Source organism: Rhinoderma darwinii, chromosome 4 (assembly GCF_050947455.1).
Source record: "Rhinoderma darwinii isolate aRhiDar2 chromosome 4, aRhiDar2.hap1, whole genome shotgun sequence".
Classification (NCBI taxonomy): domain Eukaryota; kingdom Metazoa; phylum Chordata; class Amphibia; order Anura; family Rhinodermatidae; genus Rhinoderma; species Rhinoderma darwinii.
In genome coordinates, this window is record NC_134690.1 from 96756312 (window position 1) to 96770357 (window position 14046).

Consider the following 14046-nt stretch of genomic DNA (forward strand, 5'->3'; position numbering starts at 1 on the left):
AAAGCGATGGAGGCAAATAAATAATACAGTAGAGTAATATCAATACTATTCCTCTGCTTTTACTTACATTAATAACAACCTAAAAATGTACCCAAACCACACTAATAACCTTATAAAATCTAGTAGCAATTAAACTTATTTAAAAAATGTTTATTAGTGATTGGTCAGATAAACATTATTGTAAAATATTTTATTTCAGTGCTTGTTCAGCCATAAATCCCAATTGCCCATATGCATATGTGTTTTACCATAGGACAGTATAAGGCCACACAGTCAATATACCAGCTACAGGAAAGTTTTGACATCCATCAGAGGAGGTAGCTACATGTAGACTGGGGGCTATGTCAAGCTCTTTTTTTCCATACAGACACAAGAACTCACGTGTGGGTGTTTTAACCAAAAATAGAAAGAGGGGAAGATAATAGAAATCAAATTCTTAGATCAATGCAGTATATGATCTATGGTGCATAGTACATAATGATGACCAAGGTGCCTGATGCCAAGGAGTGTGGCCAGCTGCTTTGCCCAGTTTCATGTGTTGGGGAACAGCAGGAGTTATCCAAAATGGAATTCATTTTAAATTAACCAAATCCAAGTCATTAATTTTGATGTAATTGGAGCAGAGCTAAGAATCTGCAGGCTGAACAAGCTCTATAATGTGATAAGAGTTTAATAAGCTGATCTGAGCACAGCACACCACACACACACATACAGAGGAAGGGGCTTCTCTAAATAATAAAGGGGCATAGGGTCTGCACCATGTGGTCACACTGTGAGGTCATGGACACTTCCCAAATTTGTCTGTATCCCTATTACTTCCTCAATTTATTCCCTTACAGGAAAACATGGACCACCCTATTCATATTAGATAGATAGATAGATAGATAGATAGATAGATAGATAGATAGATAGATAGATAGATAGATAGATAGATAGATAGATAGATAGATACATAGATAGATAGATACATAGATAGATACATAGATAGATAGATGATAGATAGATAGATAGATAGATAGATAGATAGATAGATAGATAGATAGATAGATAGATAGATAGATAGATAGATAGATAGATAGATAGATAGATATATGCATGATGGATAGATAGATAGATAGATAGATAGATAGATAGATAGATAGATAGATAGATAGATAGATAGATAGATAGATAGATAGATAGACTTTTTTTTTCCATGATCATAAATGAAGCAGCTTTAAAAATATGCTATTATCAGTAATATATCAGCGATTAATGATATTTATTATATGTTATGTTAATAATTTATTTTAATTAAATTGAATACACATATGTATCAGTCTATATATAAACAAACAGCTTAGAATATTGTTTGAGTATTAAATATGACACTGGAGAGAGATAAAATGATTAGAGGGTGCAAGATAAGAAGGTTCTTCAGCAAGTTGTCGCAGTGCTATCCCCAGATGAATTAATTCCTTATGTATTATAACACAATACCCCAAATACTGTAAACTCAGAACATTGTAACATCTATATTGATGTTCTTTAATATAAACATGTAGCAGAGCTATTTATGTTTATATTTTTCATTATTATTATTATTATTATATTTTTTTTGTGCACTTCGACTGATGAAAAAGTCTAATGAAAAAAAATCATGCTTTATTGCAGATACATTAAACATTATCAATACAAGAATCATTAGAATTTGTTAGAATTCCACTTGACAAAATGTTAATGATTTCTTTACATTATTAGAGAAATATTTAAAGACGCCATTGGCTGTATAAGTATGTGTTCCCTGCACAACTGTTGAGCAGATCTCAGCATGTTGCATGTGTAATATCTATATAGAAATAAAAAGGGAGAGGGTATTAACCCTGCTGATGCCACTCTAGCAGCAAAGAGGTTAATGATGGAAGCCATTGTGTCTTTTATTTCAAAGGCAGAGAACCTGAATGTTTTTTCCCATCCTTTTGATTGATGAAGGCGGTGAATGACTCCAGTACTGGGACTGACAGTCACTTGAATAGACTTTTACAAATAAAGGAGGCTGTAGAGAGCGCAGTATAAAGTGGAGCTGGCACTTACCATGTTATAAATAAATGGCCACTCACAATGGCACCTTCTATCCAGAGAGACAGCCTTTACAACCTCCCTGGCGTCATCTCCTGCTGGGGATCCTCCATCCACTGCTTCTATTTAGCCTCAATGCTACTATAAATTCCTTTCAACAAATGCTATGTGAAAAAACACCCACTCCTATATATATGAAGGGGAAACGCTCAAACTATGGCCCCCATATACCTTCCTTACTACAATACCCAACTGAGCAGCCACGAGAAAGTGAAAAGTGGATAAATAAACAATTAATAACAAAAAGTAATACAAAGGCAAAAAAAAAGTTCTACAAATTGTGTATATATAAACATATTTAAATATATATATGTGTATATATATATATATATATATATATACATATATATATATATATATATATATATATATATATATATATATATATATATATATATATATTTGTATGCGTGCATCTCCTTTGGCGTATGACGCAGCAGAGAAAGGGTTAATGTTTGGTAAATAGAGCTGATCCCCCCCATTAGGAATCAATGTGGCGTGTGATGTGCGGCACTGATAGCAGGGCAGATAGTGATCAGTACTGTGCAGGCCTTTAGGATGGGAAGAGAAAGTAAAGGAGCATGGACCAATCAGAGCAGGCCTCTGCAGACAGGACACGCCCCTTGCTGGCCAATAGCAAGCACAGGCTCCTGATGCAGCCCTGCTTGAAAGAACTAATAAATACTCCAGAGGAGGTTTCCTTCCACTCTGAACCATCCACAACAAGGAGCTGTCTGAGTGCTGTGTCCACAGGAGGAGCACATCCACACTGAGAGCACACTCACTGGAGCTGCCCTCACTCACACTACATTGTACAGTACTACTGGAGGCTGGGGGCACTGGCAAATAACTTTGGGACACTAACCCCAAAATGACAAGCCTGGTTGGAGCTGTGCCAAGAATGATGAGACCAGCTCCGGGACAGAACTACCCCAGGAGTGGATTCCCCCTAGAAGGTACAACACAAATGATACCACTATCTTACACTACATTATACTACATTATATTATACTGCCCTGTATTACTTACGTTCTGTATTTCGAGGAAGACTTTAACTTGTGTAAAGCCAAAAAAACACTAATGAAGGCTTTGCTATAGGTTTGATAATGAAAAGTGCATTAAGTATTATGTATAGAATTTATGTCCTAAATCATTACAGGCTACAGATATTTATTAGTGCAAAATAAAATGTTTTTGAAATTTTAGAAGCAATCATAAAAATATCTGTAACACCTAAATATATAGAGCTAAATTACTAATCTAATCTAATTATTTTATCTACATCTATTTGTCGCATATATTTCTAATCTTTTATATCTTATAAATCGAATAATTTATTTAGTGAAATATATCTCTATTTATCTACTATAAATTAAAGTATACACTTAGCTAATTATCTATTTATTTATTTATATATCTATCTATTATAAATCTAAATATCTATTTAGTAAATTATCTATTATAAATGTAATTATCTAATTAAATTTGGTATTTATCTATCTATCTACCTAATCATCAACATATTAGCAAATTATTTAATTCTTTTATTTGTCTATGTATTATTCAGTTAATTAATTATCTATTTATTTATGGATCTAATTATCAACACATTTTGAATCCAATTATTTAGATAAGTTGCAAATCTAAAGATTTGAAAATATTTTATTTATATCTATTATATATATAAATATCTAATTAATCATCTATCTTTCTATTATAAATCTAATTATTGTATTTAGTTCATTATCTTTCTATTATGAATCAAATTATTAATTTTGTTAATTATCTATCTATTATAAATCGAATTATCTTTTTATTTTATTATTTATCTATTTTTCTAATTATTTTATCTATATCTAATTTCCAATATATTTTAAATAAAATTCATTAATTATCTATCTACCTAATTCTGTTTTTAAATCAAAGATTTTTATTTGGTAAGCAAGTCATGAAAGAGTACAAAACAAAGCATTGAAATAGTTCTCAGTATAGAAAACAGTTTACATATTATTTAGTAGTGAGTATAATGTATACCTATGCATGCACGCTAAAAAGAAACGAAAAAAGAACTATCTACCTAATTATGAACATAGTATCAAAATATATCTATCTATCTATCTATCTATCTATCTATCTATCTATCTATCTATCTATCTATCTATCTATCTATCTATCTATCTATCTATCTATCTATCTATCTCATATCTATCTATCTATCTATCTATCTATCTATCTATCTATCTATCTATCTATCTATCTATCTATCTATCTATCTATCTATCTATCTATCTATCTATCTATCTATCTATCTATCACCTATACATACATATACACAAACACACACATAGATACATACATATATTTATACACATATCTATATACATATATATTTATATTTCTAGATATGTCAGTTATTTATCTAATTATCTATGTATTTATCAGTATAATTATCTTTATGAGTACATGAGTGTAGTGGACTACTGCACAATGGGGCCATTTCTCAGTCCCCGGGGTGTCCCATTTCTGTACATTGTGGATTAGGGTTATGATTATTTTATGAAAGTGCAGAACTCTGTCTACAGTCTCATCCTGGACACCAGCACTTCTGCCTGTCACTCATTTTCCTCACAACTACTCTCCAGATGATGACTCAATGATCTATATATCAACATATTAACAAATAATCACTCCAGCAGGATGTTATTTATTACACAAGATTCTGCACAGCACCGCTTTATATATCTTATATATGTATAGATGCAGCATAGCTGAATGTCATTGAACTCTTTCTATATAACTGAGTAGATCCCTTTCTGCAGTTCTATGTGAAATTACAAATAATCATTATTATTATAATTAATTGTAGCTAATGAACTCAGTTCTGCTACATCTATAGCCATATATTTTATTTATATATGTTGTGTGTGTATAGATAGATAGATATATTATATATGATAGATAGATAGATAGATAGATAGATAGATAGATAGATAGATAGATAGATAGATAGATAGATAGATGATAGATAGATAGATAGATAGATAGATAGATAGATAGATAGATAGATAGATAGATAGATAGATAGATAGATAGATAGATAGACAGACAGACAGATAGATAGATAGATAGATAGATAGATAGATAGATAGATAGATAGATAGATAGATAGATAGATTATTTGTCTATGTGTGTTATAACTAAGATGAATGTTAAGGATATAAGTGTCAGATGTCAATTTATAACAATTAATTAACTCTCTATTTGGTGTCTTTTAACATGCAGTGTCCACTCCTCTAGGCCAAGGCAGAGTGAACCAACTGGGTGGAGTGTTCATCAATGGCAGGCCCCTGCCCAACCACATCAGGCATAAGATAGTGGAGATGGCGCATCATGGCATCCGCCCATGTGTTATCTCCCGCCAGCTCCGGGTGTCCCATGGCTGTGTGTCCAAGATCCTGTGTAGATACCAGGAGACCGGTTCCATCAGACCAGGGGCCATCGGGGGCAGCAAACCCAAGGTGAGGACCCAGCTCTGAACGCTCAGAACTGTGAAAATTAGCTATTGATACTCATTATAGCTATAATAATGGAAAAATAATGTAATAAGAGAAAGTATGTCTACATTCATTTATTTATAATATCCAGGACTATTTATAGAATAACAGTGGCCATTATTTAAACTATATTTTTAGATAAATAGATTGATAGATCAATTGCTAGATATTATATATAGATAATAGATATATTATTCTTATGGATAGATTTTTTTGTCATTTATTTAAGTGTTAACAAGTAATTTTACATCTTTACTCTTATGCATTTTTTTTAAATTGGAGAATTTATTTTGGGTGGGGACAATATAATTGATTGACTGCAAAGTTTAACTATAATCAGTATTGCTAAGACATTTGGAATGAGAGTGAGGTATCATATGCACATGACATATGCTGACCATCTGATCAATATACACAGTTGACCCGGAGTCAAACTACTGGGGAATTCTTCCAGGCTTTTTTGTAGGACTAGAATACCTATCTATCTATCTATCTATCTATCTATCTATCTATCTATCTATCTATCTATCTATCTATCTATCTATCTATCTATCTATCTATCTATCTGTCTGTCTGTCTGTCTGTCTGTCTATCTATCTATCTATCTATCTAATTATTAATTTTTTCATGTTCTATATTTGGGTGGGGGCTGGTATCCTGCATTCACATGTACTTGTGGAATATCAGAATTCTGGAGCATTAAATTCTGTGAATAATGGAAAGAAATAGAAAGTAACATTTACATTTTTACTTTTATTTGTGTATTTACCTACTGGATGTATAGAATATGTATATATATAGTTCTGGTGATTATTAGTCGGCCGCCTGGTTTACTTGGTTTCTTGTGTTGCCATTAAAGCAGGTGACCACTCCGGACATAGAGAAGAAGATCGAGGAATACAAGAGGGACAACCCGGGTATGTTCAGCTGGGAGATCCGGGATAAGCTGCTGAAGGACGGGGTGTGTGATCGTAACAGCGTCCCGTCAGGTAGAGCCGCCATACACAATCCATCCACAGCTCATCATCCATCTCTATTAGAGCGGCAGCATCACTTATAGGCAATTACACATATTGATCGCTGCACCAGTGGAGCCATCCCAGGCATGAAATATTAACAAGCGCTGTCTCTGCTCTATCCCCTGCCGCCTTGCTGCCTGCAGGTTAATACACCCCCTTAATGTGCTCATCCAGAGCGGCCACCGCACTAGTGCTGTCCAGCAATCACACAATCATCCCAGTTATTATTATTATTATTATTATATAATAATACAAATAGTACAATTATTGATACAATAATACATGTCATTATAAATCAAAATATTTGTTAATAACAATCCAATTAATAAAACACAATAATTATCAAGAGCAATAATAATATTTATAATAATAATACTAATAATAATAGTTATAATAATAGTAGAAACAATAATAATAATAATAACAACAACAATAATAGTAATAATAATAGTAGAAACAATTATATTCGTAATAATAATAGTAATAATAATAGTAATAATAATAGTAATAATAATAATAATAACAACAACAATAATAGTAATAATAATAGTAGAAACAATTATATTCGTAATAATAATAGTAATAATAATAGTAATAATAATAGTAATAATAATAATAATAACAACAACAATAATAATAATTATTATTATTAACTGTATTTATAAATTAAAATAATTTTTGCTGGATGATGGTGATGATGATGGTGATGATAATAATAATAATAATAATAATAATAATAATAATAATAATAGTAATATTAAGTATTTCCACTCCCAGAAAATGTTAAGTAAAAACAACAACTTAAAATGTACTCTTATTCGTAACTATTAAACATGTAGGATGTATTTATTTATTTATTTACCTATGTAACTATTCTCTAAATATTGTTATAATTATTATAATAATTTTTTTCTAATAAGTTTCATTTTGTAGGTTGAGTAGAAACAGATATAAGGTGAATCCTTCTGCAGGAAATATAGAGATCACATTATTAAATGAACTATTTATATCTGTGTTTATATTCTTATATTGTTATTATTATTAGTAGTAATTGCTGTTTTATTGTATCATGAATTGTCGTTATTAGTAATCGTAGTATTACTTTAAATTTTTAATTATTACCGTCCTCATTTTACAGTTGCTACAGATCTATCAAGTATCTCTCTTTCTCTCATCCATCTATCTATCTATCTATCTATCTATCTATCTATCTATCTATCTATCTATCTATCTATCTATCTGTCTGTCTGTCTGTCTGTCTGTCTGTCTGTCTGTCTGTCTGTCTGTCTGTCTGTCTATCTATCTATCTATCTATCTATCTATCATCTATCTATCTCTTGATAATTTATAGACAATATATGTAATTAGAGTAAATAATACATCGCATTGATGGCGACTACAACCTTCTCCCCCTTTAGTCAGTTCCATTAGCCGCATTTTGAGGAGTAAATTTGGAAAAGGGGAAGAGGATGATGTGGATCTAGAGAGAAAGGAGCAGGAGGAGCAAGAGAAGAGGACAAAACACAGTATAGACGGGATCCTGAGAGAGAGAGGTACAGTGAACCCTAAACGCTGCTTGTATTGTACTCATTGATTATTGGGTCATTAGAAGTGGCAGACTATGTCAGCATATCATGACGTCATAATAATGCTCATGTCTATGTAATATTGCTCTGCGTAGGATTATTCACTCCACGTCCTACTCTTGATTTGGTTGCAGGGTTATGAAGTTTAGTTTCTGTGGTGCCTTTTTATTGCTGGAGGGTCTATGTCTTTCCATTGTATATGTGATCATGGAGAGTTTTCCTGTTGTGTTTTGTGAGTGTACACTGGACATTGTAAAGTACTGATTTGTGTTGTGTTTATAGCTTTAATCAGGGGTAATGTGTAACCAAGGTGTCCGGGCAATTGCTTCTTTTACACCTATTAGAACAGATCAAAGGCCTCCATTTCCCAGTCTACCTCAAGGGGACCTGGGTATTGTCATAGGATAGCAGGGGAAGATGGTCATATGGGGGATGGGAGGGGTTAATAATGGGAAAGAAACTTTACAGAGCCTTGCAGCTTAGTTTTAGACATCAATAGGAAACCACAGGAGTTCCAAATTCAGTTCTGTGAAGAGCTGGAGTTGAGGGGGTAGGGGAAGGGGGGGGGGCACCCACAACCTTTCTGTTTTCTACAGAAGTTATATTAAGAGTATCTGTAACTGTCATCTGACCCAACTTAGTCCATTCTTCTATTTCTCCATTCATTAAAAGGTCCACTGGCCCAGATTGTGCCCTCACCTTAACCCCTTCAGTGCCTGTGAGCCCTTAAACAGTAAATATTGAAATCATATACTTCCTTCACAATACACAAACTTATTTCAGCTGTTTAGGGGCTTTGATAATAATTCAATTCTAAAAGAAACATTTGTCCTAAAATAAATTGGAAACAGGAATCGTGTAATTCCTATGTGCTATGTAGGAGTAATGTTTAGGTATATAATGTAATACACACACACACACACACACACACACACACACACACACACTCACATATATATATATATATATATATATATATATATATATATATATATATATACAAATATATATGCATACAAATTTTTGTAGTTCATATTATATTATATTTCATATATATATATATATATATATATATATATATATATATATATATATATACATATATATATATATATATATATATATATATTTTATGATTATTATACAGATTTATCCTGTGTAATTAATATGTTTTTAAGCATAAAGTTATTAATCTAAAAAAGTGAATCAGGTGGATTCAACATTCAACTTACTCTTGTAGCTTCAATTTGAACAGGCACTAGTTTGCTTTTCATAGGTAGATTATTTTGGGACAGGTAGACTCATTTTGGGATAGTTAGACCTAGCTCAAGACAGGTATATTCCGCTTTGGGCAGGTAGACTCAGCTTGGATAGGTAAAACTTGCTTGGGACAGATAGATCTAAACTTAGAACAGATAGACTCATCTTCGGACTGCTAGACTCAGTTCAGGACTGGTAGACTCAGCTTAGGACCTCTTTTGTATTGTAGGTCTTGACAGCAGTAAGTGCAGCCTGTCCCTTCCTCGGTGTAATGAGGCAGTTTAAGCTTGGCTGTATTAATGTGAGCAGTATCTGCATATAGGCACTAGAGGGGACAAAAAGTACCAAATGAGCTGGTCAAACATTTGTACAACTTTTCCATGGATGACAAAGGAGCCTCTCCATACACGATCTACACTTGGAGATGAACTTGGGGGACAAAGGGAGGAGAGTCCATTGAAACTCACACTTTAGCTCTTCTCAGACAAAGCTCCAGCTAGAAGCAGCTTGGCATGGACAAAGAAGGGCCTGCCTTTCTTATAATTCAAGGAGAAAAGAGTGAGAAAGCTGCCTCACAAAAGCCTCAGAAAAGACATTATGGGCTTGCAATGAGGGATGAATAATTCAATAGCCACTGCTACTGAGAGTTTTATGGACTCTTTACTGGGGAAGAAAAAAGGACACTTTTACCTACAAAATGTCTCTGGCTGTCATAGGGTGTATAGGACTAGTGAAAAGAGAGTTACTGAACCATTAACCCTTGTGTACTGCATGCATGACTGCTTCATAAGGAGCGGTACGCGGATGGATAGATAGATAAACAAATAGTTCATAGATAGATAGATAGATAGATAGATAGATAGATAGATAGATAGATAGATAGATAGATAGATAGATAGAAGATTCTGATTTTCACTACTAAATATAAGTGTGTGTTATTCTTATAAAGCTGCAGCCTTGGATAGCACACAAGACTTCGCCATACTGTGTATCACATGTTGCTGGTCCATGCGTTCGCAACAAATGGAGATCATTAGCAAAAATCTACTTAAAAAGAAAAAAAAATTGTCTCTGCTTTCGATTTCAGTTGAAAAAGTAGAGAAATCTCCAAAGCCTAAAAAAATAAATGCCACCAGCTTTGTAAGAAGTAATGTTCATATTTCTCAGCACAATACATTAACTCTTCATAGTACTCTCTGGCGGTTATTGGATATGATTGTGTCATTAGGGTTAGGTCACATTCACACTAGCGTCTGAACCTGTATGGTTTTATTTGCAGAATAAATGCATTATTTGCAACAGTTGTCCAATCTATATACCATTGATTAAAAATGGTAAAAAAAAGATTGTAAAAACAAAAACAACAATGTAGTATGGAGCATACAACTAATGCAAAAAAAAAAAAAAAATAATACAAATTTTCCTATCCCTCTTGAACATAAAACCTACAGGTTCACATAAGAGCTCTAGTGTGATAGCTATATCAGCCACTTATTGAAGGTCAATGCGTGGCCTGTAAGGTAAATGCAGGCTGACACTTTAAGGCAATCTATTCATTCCTATTGATATTATAGGTGTAAAGAACCCCTGGTTCTCCTACTACAGCTTTCTTACCTATGTAAATGTTTATTGGCTTTTTGAGTTGCTCAGTTGGTGAACTGTGGGTTTTCTAGAAGCATTATCTGTGCATATTGAACAATACATTGCTTAGTCTTTGTTGTATGGTTTACTACTGTTGTGTTTTACTTCTAAAGGGAATTTTGCACAATGTGTGGATTGTTTCTGGCAAAGCTAAGTAGAAATCCATCCGAATAATGTATTGTAATTCCTCATTACAGGTTTTATTAACCTCATTAAACAACATTTACAGAATGTGTCCACCAATTTATAGAAAAAATTGGGAGCCTTGTAGAAAAATGACACACATGCACCATTACACTGTTATCAAATTTGCCAATAAAATGATATATTTTATATATTCCACCTGTTGCTTCTTTTTAATAGAAAGTCTACATAATTTCTATTAAGTACAATCTATTCTTCCCTCTTATAAGCCATTTTAGGCAGCGGAGGGGCTGAAACATTTACATACATATTTGTATTTTTTTATGCTACAGACATTCGGTCCTTTAAATATTGTTCAGATATGTACTATATATAAGATATTGGCTTTGGTAATAATTGTTGTGACGTTCCTGAGAATGGTGATACTATTTAGGAGTAGTATATTAGAGTAATGCCGGCCTCCCGGTGAGAAGTTGAGTGTTGGCCACTGATTTGCAATAAAGGAAGATAACCTGACTCTTGGTTCTCAGTGTCCCCATCATCTACTTTGTCTTCATTGGGTCCTGTAAATATTTCTGTAGCTGCTCAGTGTGACATTTACAGCTCTGCTGAGTGTATTTCAGGCCTGGCAGTTGAATGGGCCCCTCTGTTCCCCCATGCAGAGTGGATCTGGCCCCCAGGCGGCGTCACAATGCATTTGTCCCTGGTCAGGCGCTCAGCCCCAATAGACTCTCTGCTAACTCTTCCCTATGTGAGAGCTCTGTAGGCAGATTAAATTGACTCCTTTCTTCCTCTCTCACTTTCATCTCGCACCATCCCCGCCCTCTGTAGCCCCGGGCGAACATTCGTGAAATTTCTGCAGCCTCCCCTTATTTCTTTTATTTAACCCCTTTTTCTCCACTACATACGCCATATCTGCAGAATGGGGCAACATTTAGTGTTGTCCAAGGAGTCAGACACTAGAGGGGGATGCAGGGGGCAGAGTAATATGACTAATAGAGTAGAGGTTTGGATGCATTCTTGAAACAACATAATATAAAGAGTTACTTGCATTATTAAAGATACTTATTTGAACTTTGGTCTAGTCTCATTACCGCTAGGGGTCAGATGGAACTTTCCCTTGTTAAGGTGAATTGCACTATGCTTTATAAGGGTATTTACCTTGCTCTGGGTTAACCAGGGTTAACTTTTTCTGGTTTAATTTGATAGACAATCTACCTAGCTGTATGTCAGTGTTTATCGCATGTGATGATCGTGTTTGTGACCCTACTGGCGAGTTCATAATGATGAGACATCAGGAACTGGCAGCAACGGGCACAGATATGTTGTATGGTGGATGCTCTCCAGGGAGAGACATTTCATTCTGGTTGTGGTCACAAGAGGTGGACAACAGAGCAGTGTTGTATATGACACACGACGGCCATTGCAGAGCTTAAATATTTACATGTAACCTGACAATAAGGGACTTGTTCCCCAGCCTTCAACTTGTTGCTTATTAGTGTGGAGGCAAGATGGTCATCTTGATACTGCCCATCATCCGCGCACAATGCACTGACTAGCCTCCATTATTGATCTTGTAGAGGCTGGCACCTAATATAGTGTCCTCATCACATATATTCCCATATTACATTATATTTAGTGTCCTGGAATATTATATGTACTGTACTATGTGCTGTATCCTTCAGTAGTTTTCTTTCCTAACAGTGCAATGGCACTAGGACACACACTGGTACTCCGACTAGTGGGAGTACCCCTCTCTAGCGGCTCTATACAGTGGATTGTCCCTTCTGTAGTAATGTATCTTATTATATTGTGTCATTAATTACAAGTGCTTAGTCCTGATTTTCCACCTTCAGAAAAAATGACTTGTTTTCCTCTATAAACATGTGCTAATGTTTAGTCCTGCACGGCAGCACAGACTAGTTCTGGGGATAATTTCCAGCGTCTACTTGTTGATTTAATGTGTATTTGTCTATCCATATATTATGCTGATTTATATGCATGGCAACCTGAGCTCCACCAGTTACTGTAGAACTAGCACCCCCAGCAAGTGCAGGCTACTTGTAAAATTTGTCTTTAAGCACGTCATAATTGATTTATGTCTATGTTGATTTTAGCCGTTAGATTTTCATTAGCTTTCTATTGATTGCTGAAGAAAATTGTATTTGACAACCTTGATGCTTATGTAAAACAACAACTGTCTAATGATCTAATACTGCTGCAACCGGATTTACATGCTGGAGGCAATTTATTTAGCGTGGGACATAATGTATTCCTATGCCAACTATATAATGCATAGAAATGCAGCCGGAAAACACTTTAGATAGGCGCAGAGCAGTTGCAGCTTTGGCCTGTGGCGTTCCACGCTCTGACACTGGCAGCTCTATGCTTCATTTCGCACTAAATTAAATGTACCATAAAACAAATATTACCAGCATGTCTATAACTGTCTGTCTGTTTTATTAGTGGTGTTGTTTTTGTAATTGGACATTGCCAGCCTTATATTTGTAAGGGTATGTTCACACGCAAACGCAAAATACGTCTGAAATTACAGAACGGTTTTCAGGCGAAAACAGCTCCTGAATTTCAGACGTTTTTGTATTTACTCGCGTTTTTCGCGGCGTCTTTTACGGACGTAATCGGAGCTGTTCTTCATTGGAGTCAATGAAAAACGGCTCCAAAAACGTCCCAAGAAGTGTCCTGCACTTCTTTGACGCAGGCGTA

The 14046-nt window shown here is 34.3% G+C and overlaps 1 protein-coding gene across 2 annotated transcripts in view; it reads left to right on the top strand.

Moving 5' to 3' along the window:
- The first annotated feature begins 2840 nt into the window (after window positions 1-2840).
- PAX3 (paired box 3) overlaps window positions 2841-14046 on the top strand; it is a 57089-nt gene continuing 45883 nt past the window's right edge. Inside the window, exons 1-4 of one of the 2 annotated variants that reach the window (XM_075863975.1) lie at window positions 2841-3074; window positions 5401-5636; window positions 6532-6661; window positions 8110-8244. In XM_075863975.1, coding sequence (XP_075720090.1) covers window positions 2990-3074; window positions 5401-5636; window positions 6532-6661; window positions 8110-8244 — 586 coding nt within the window. In that variant the 5' untranslated portion in view covers window positions 2841-2989. The remainder of the gene's footprint in view (window positions 3075-5400; window positions 5637-6531; window positions 6662-8109; window positions 8245-14046) is intronic. The other variant, XM_075863976.1, reaches the window with a different exon arrangement.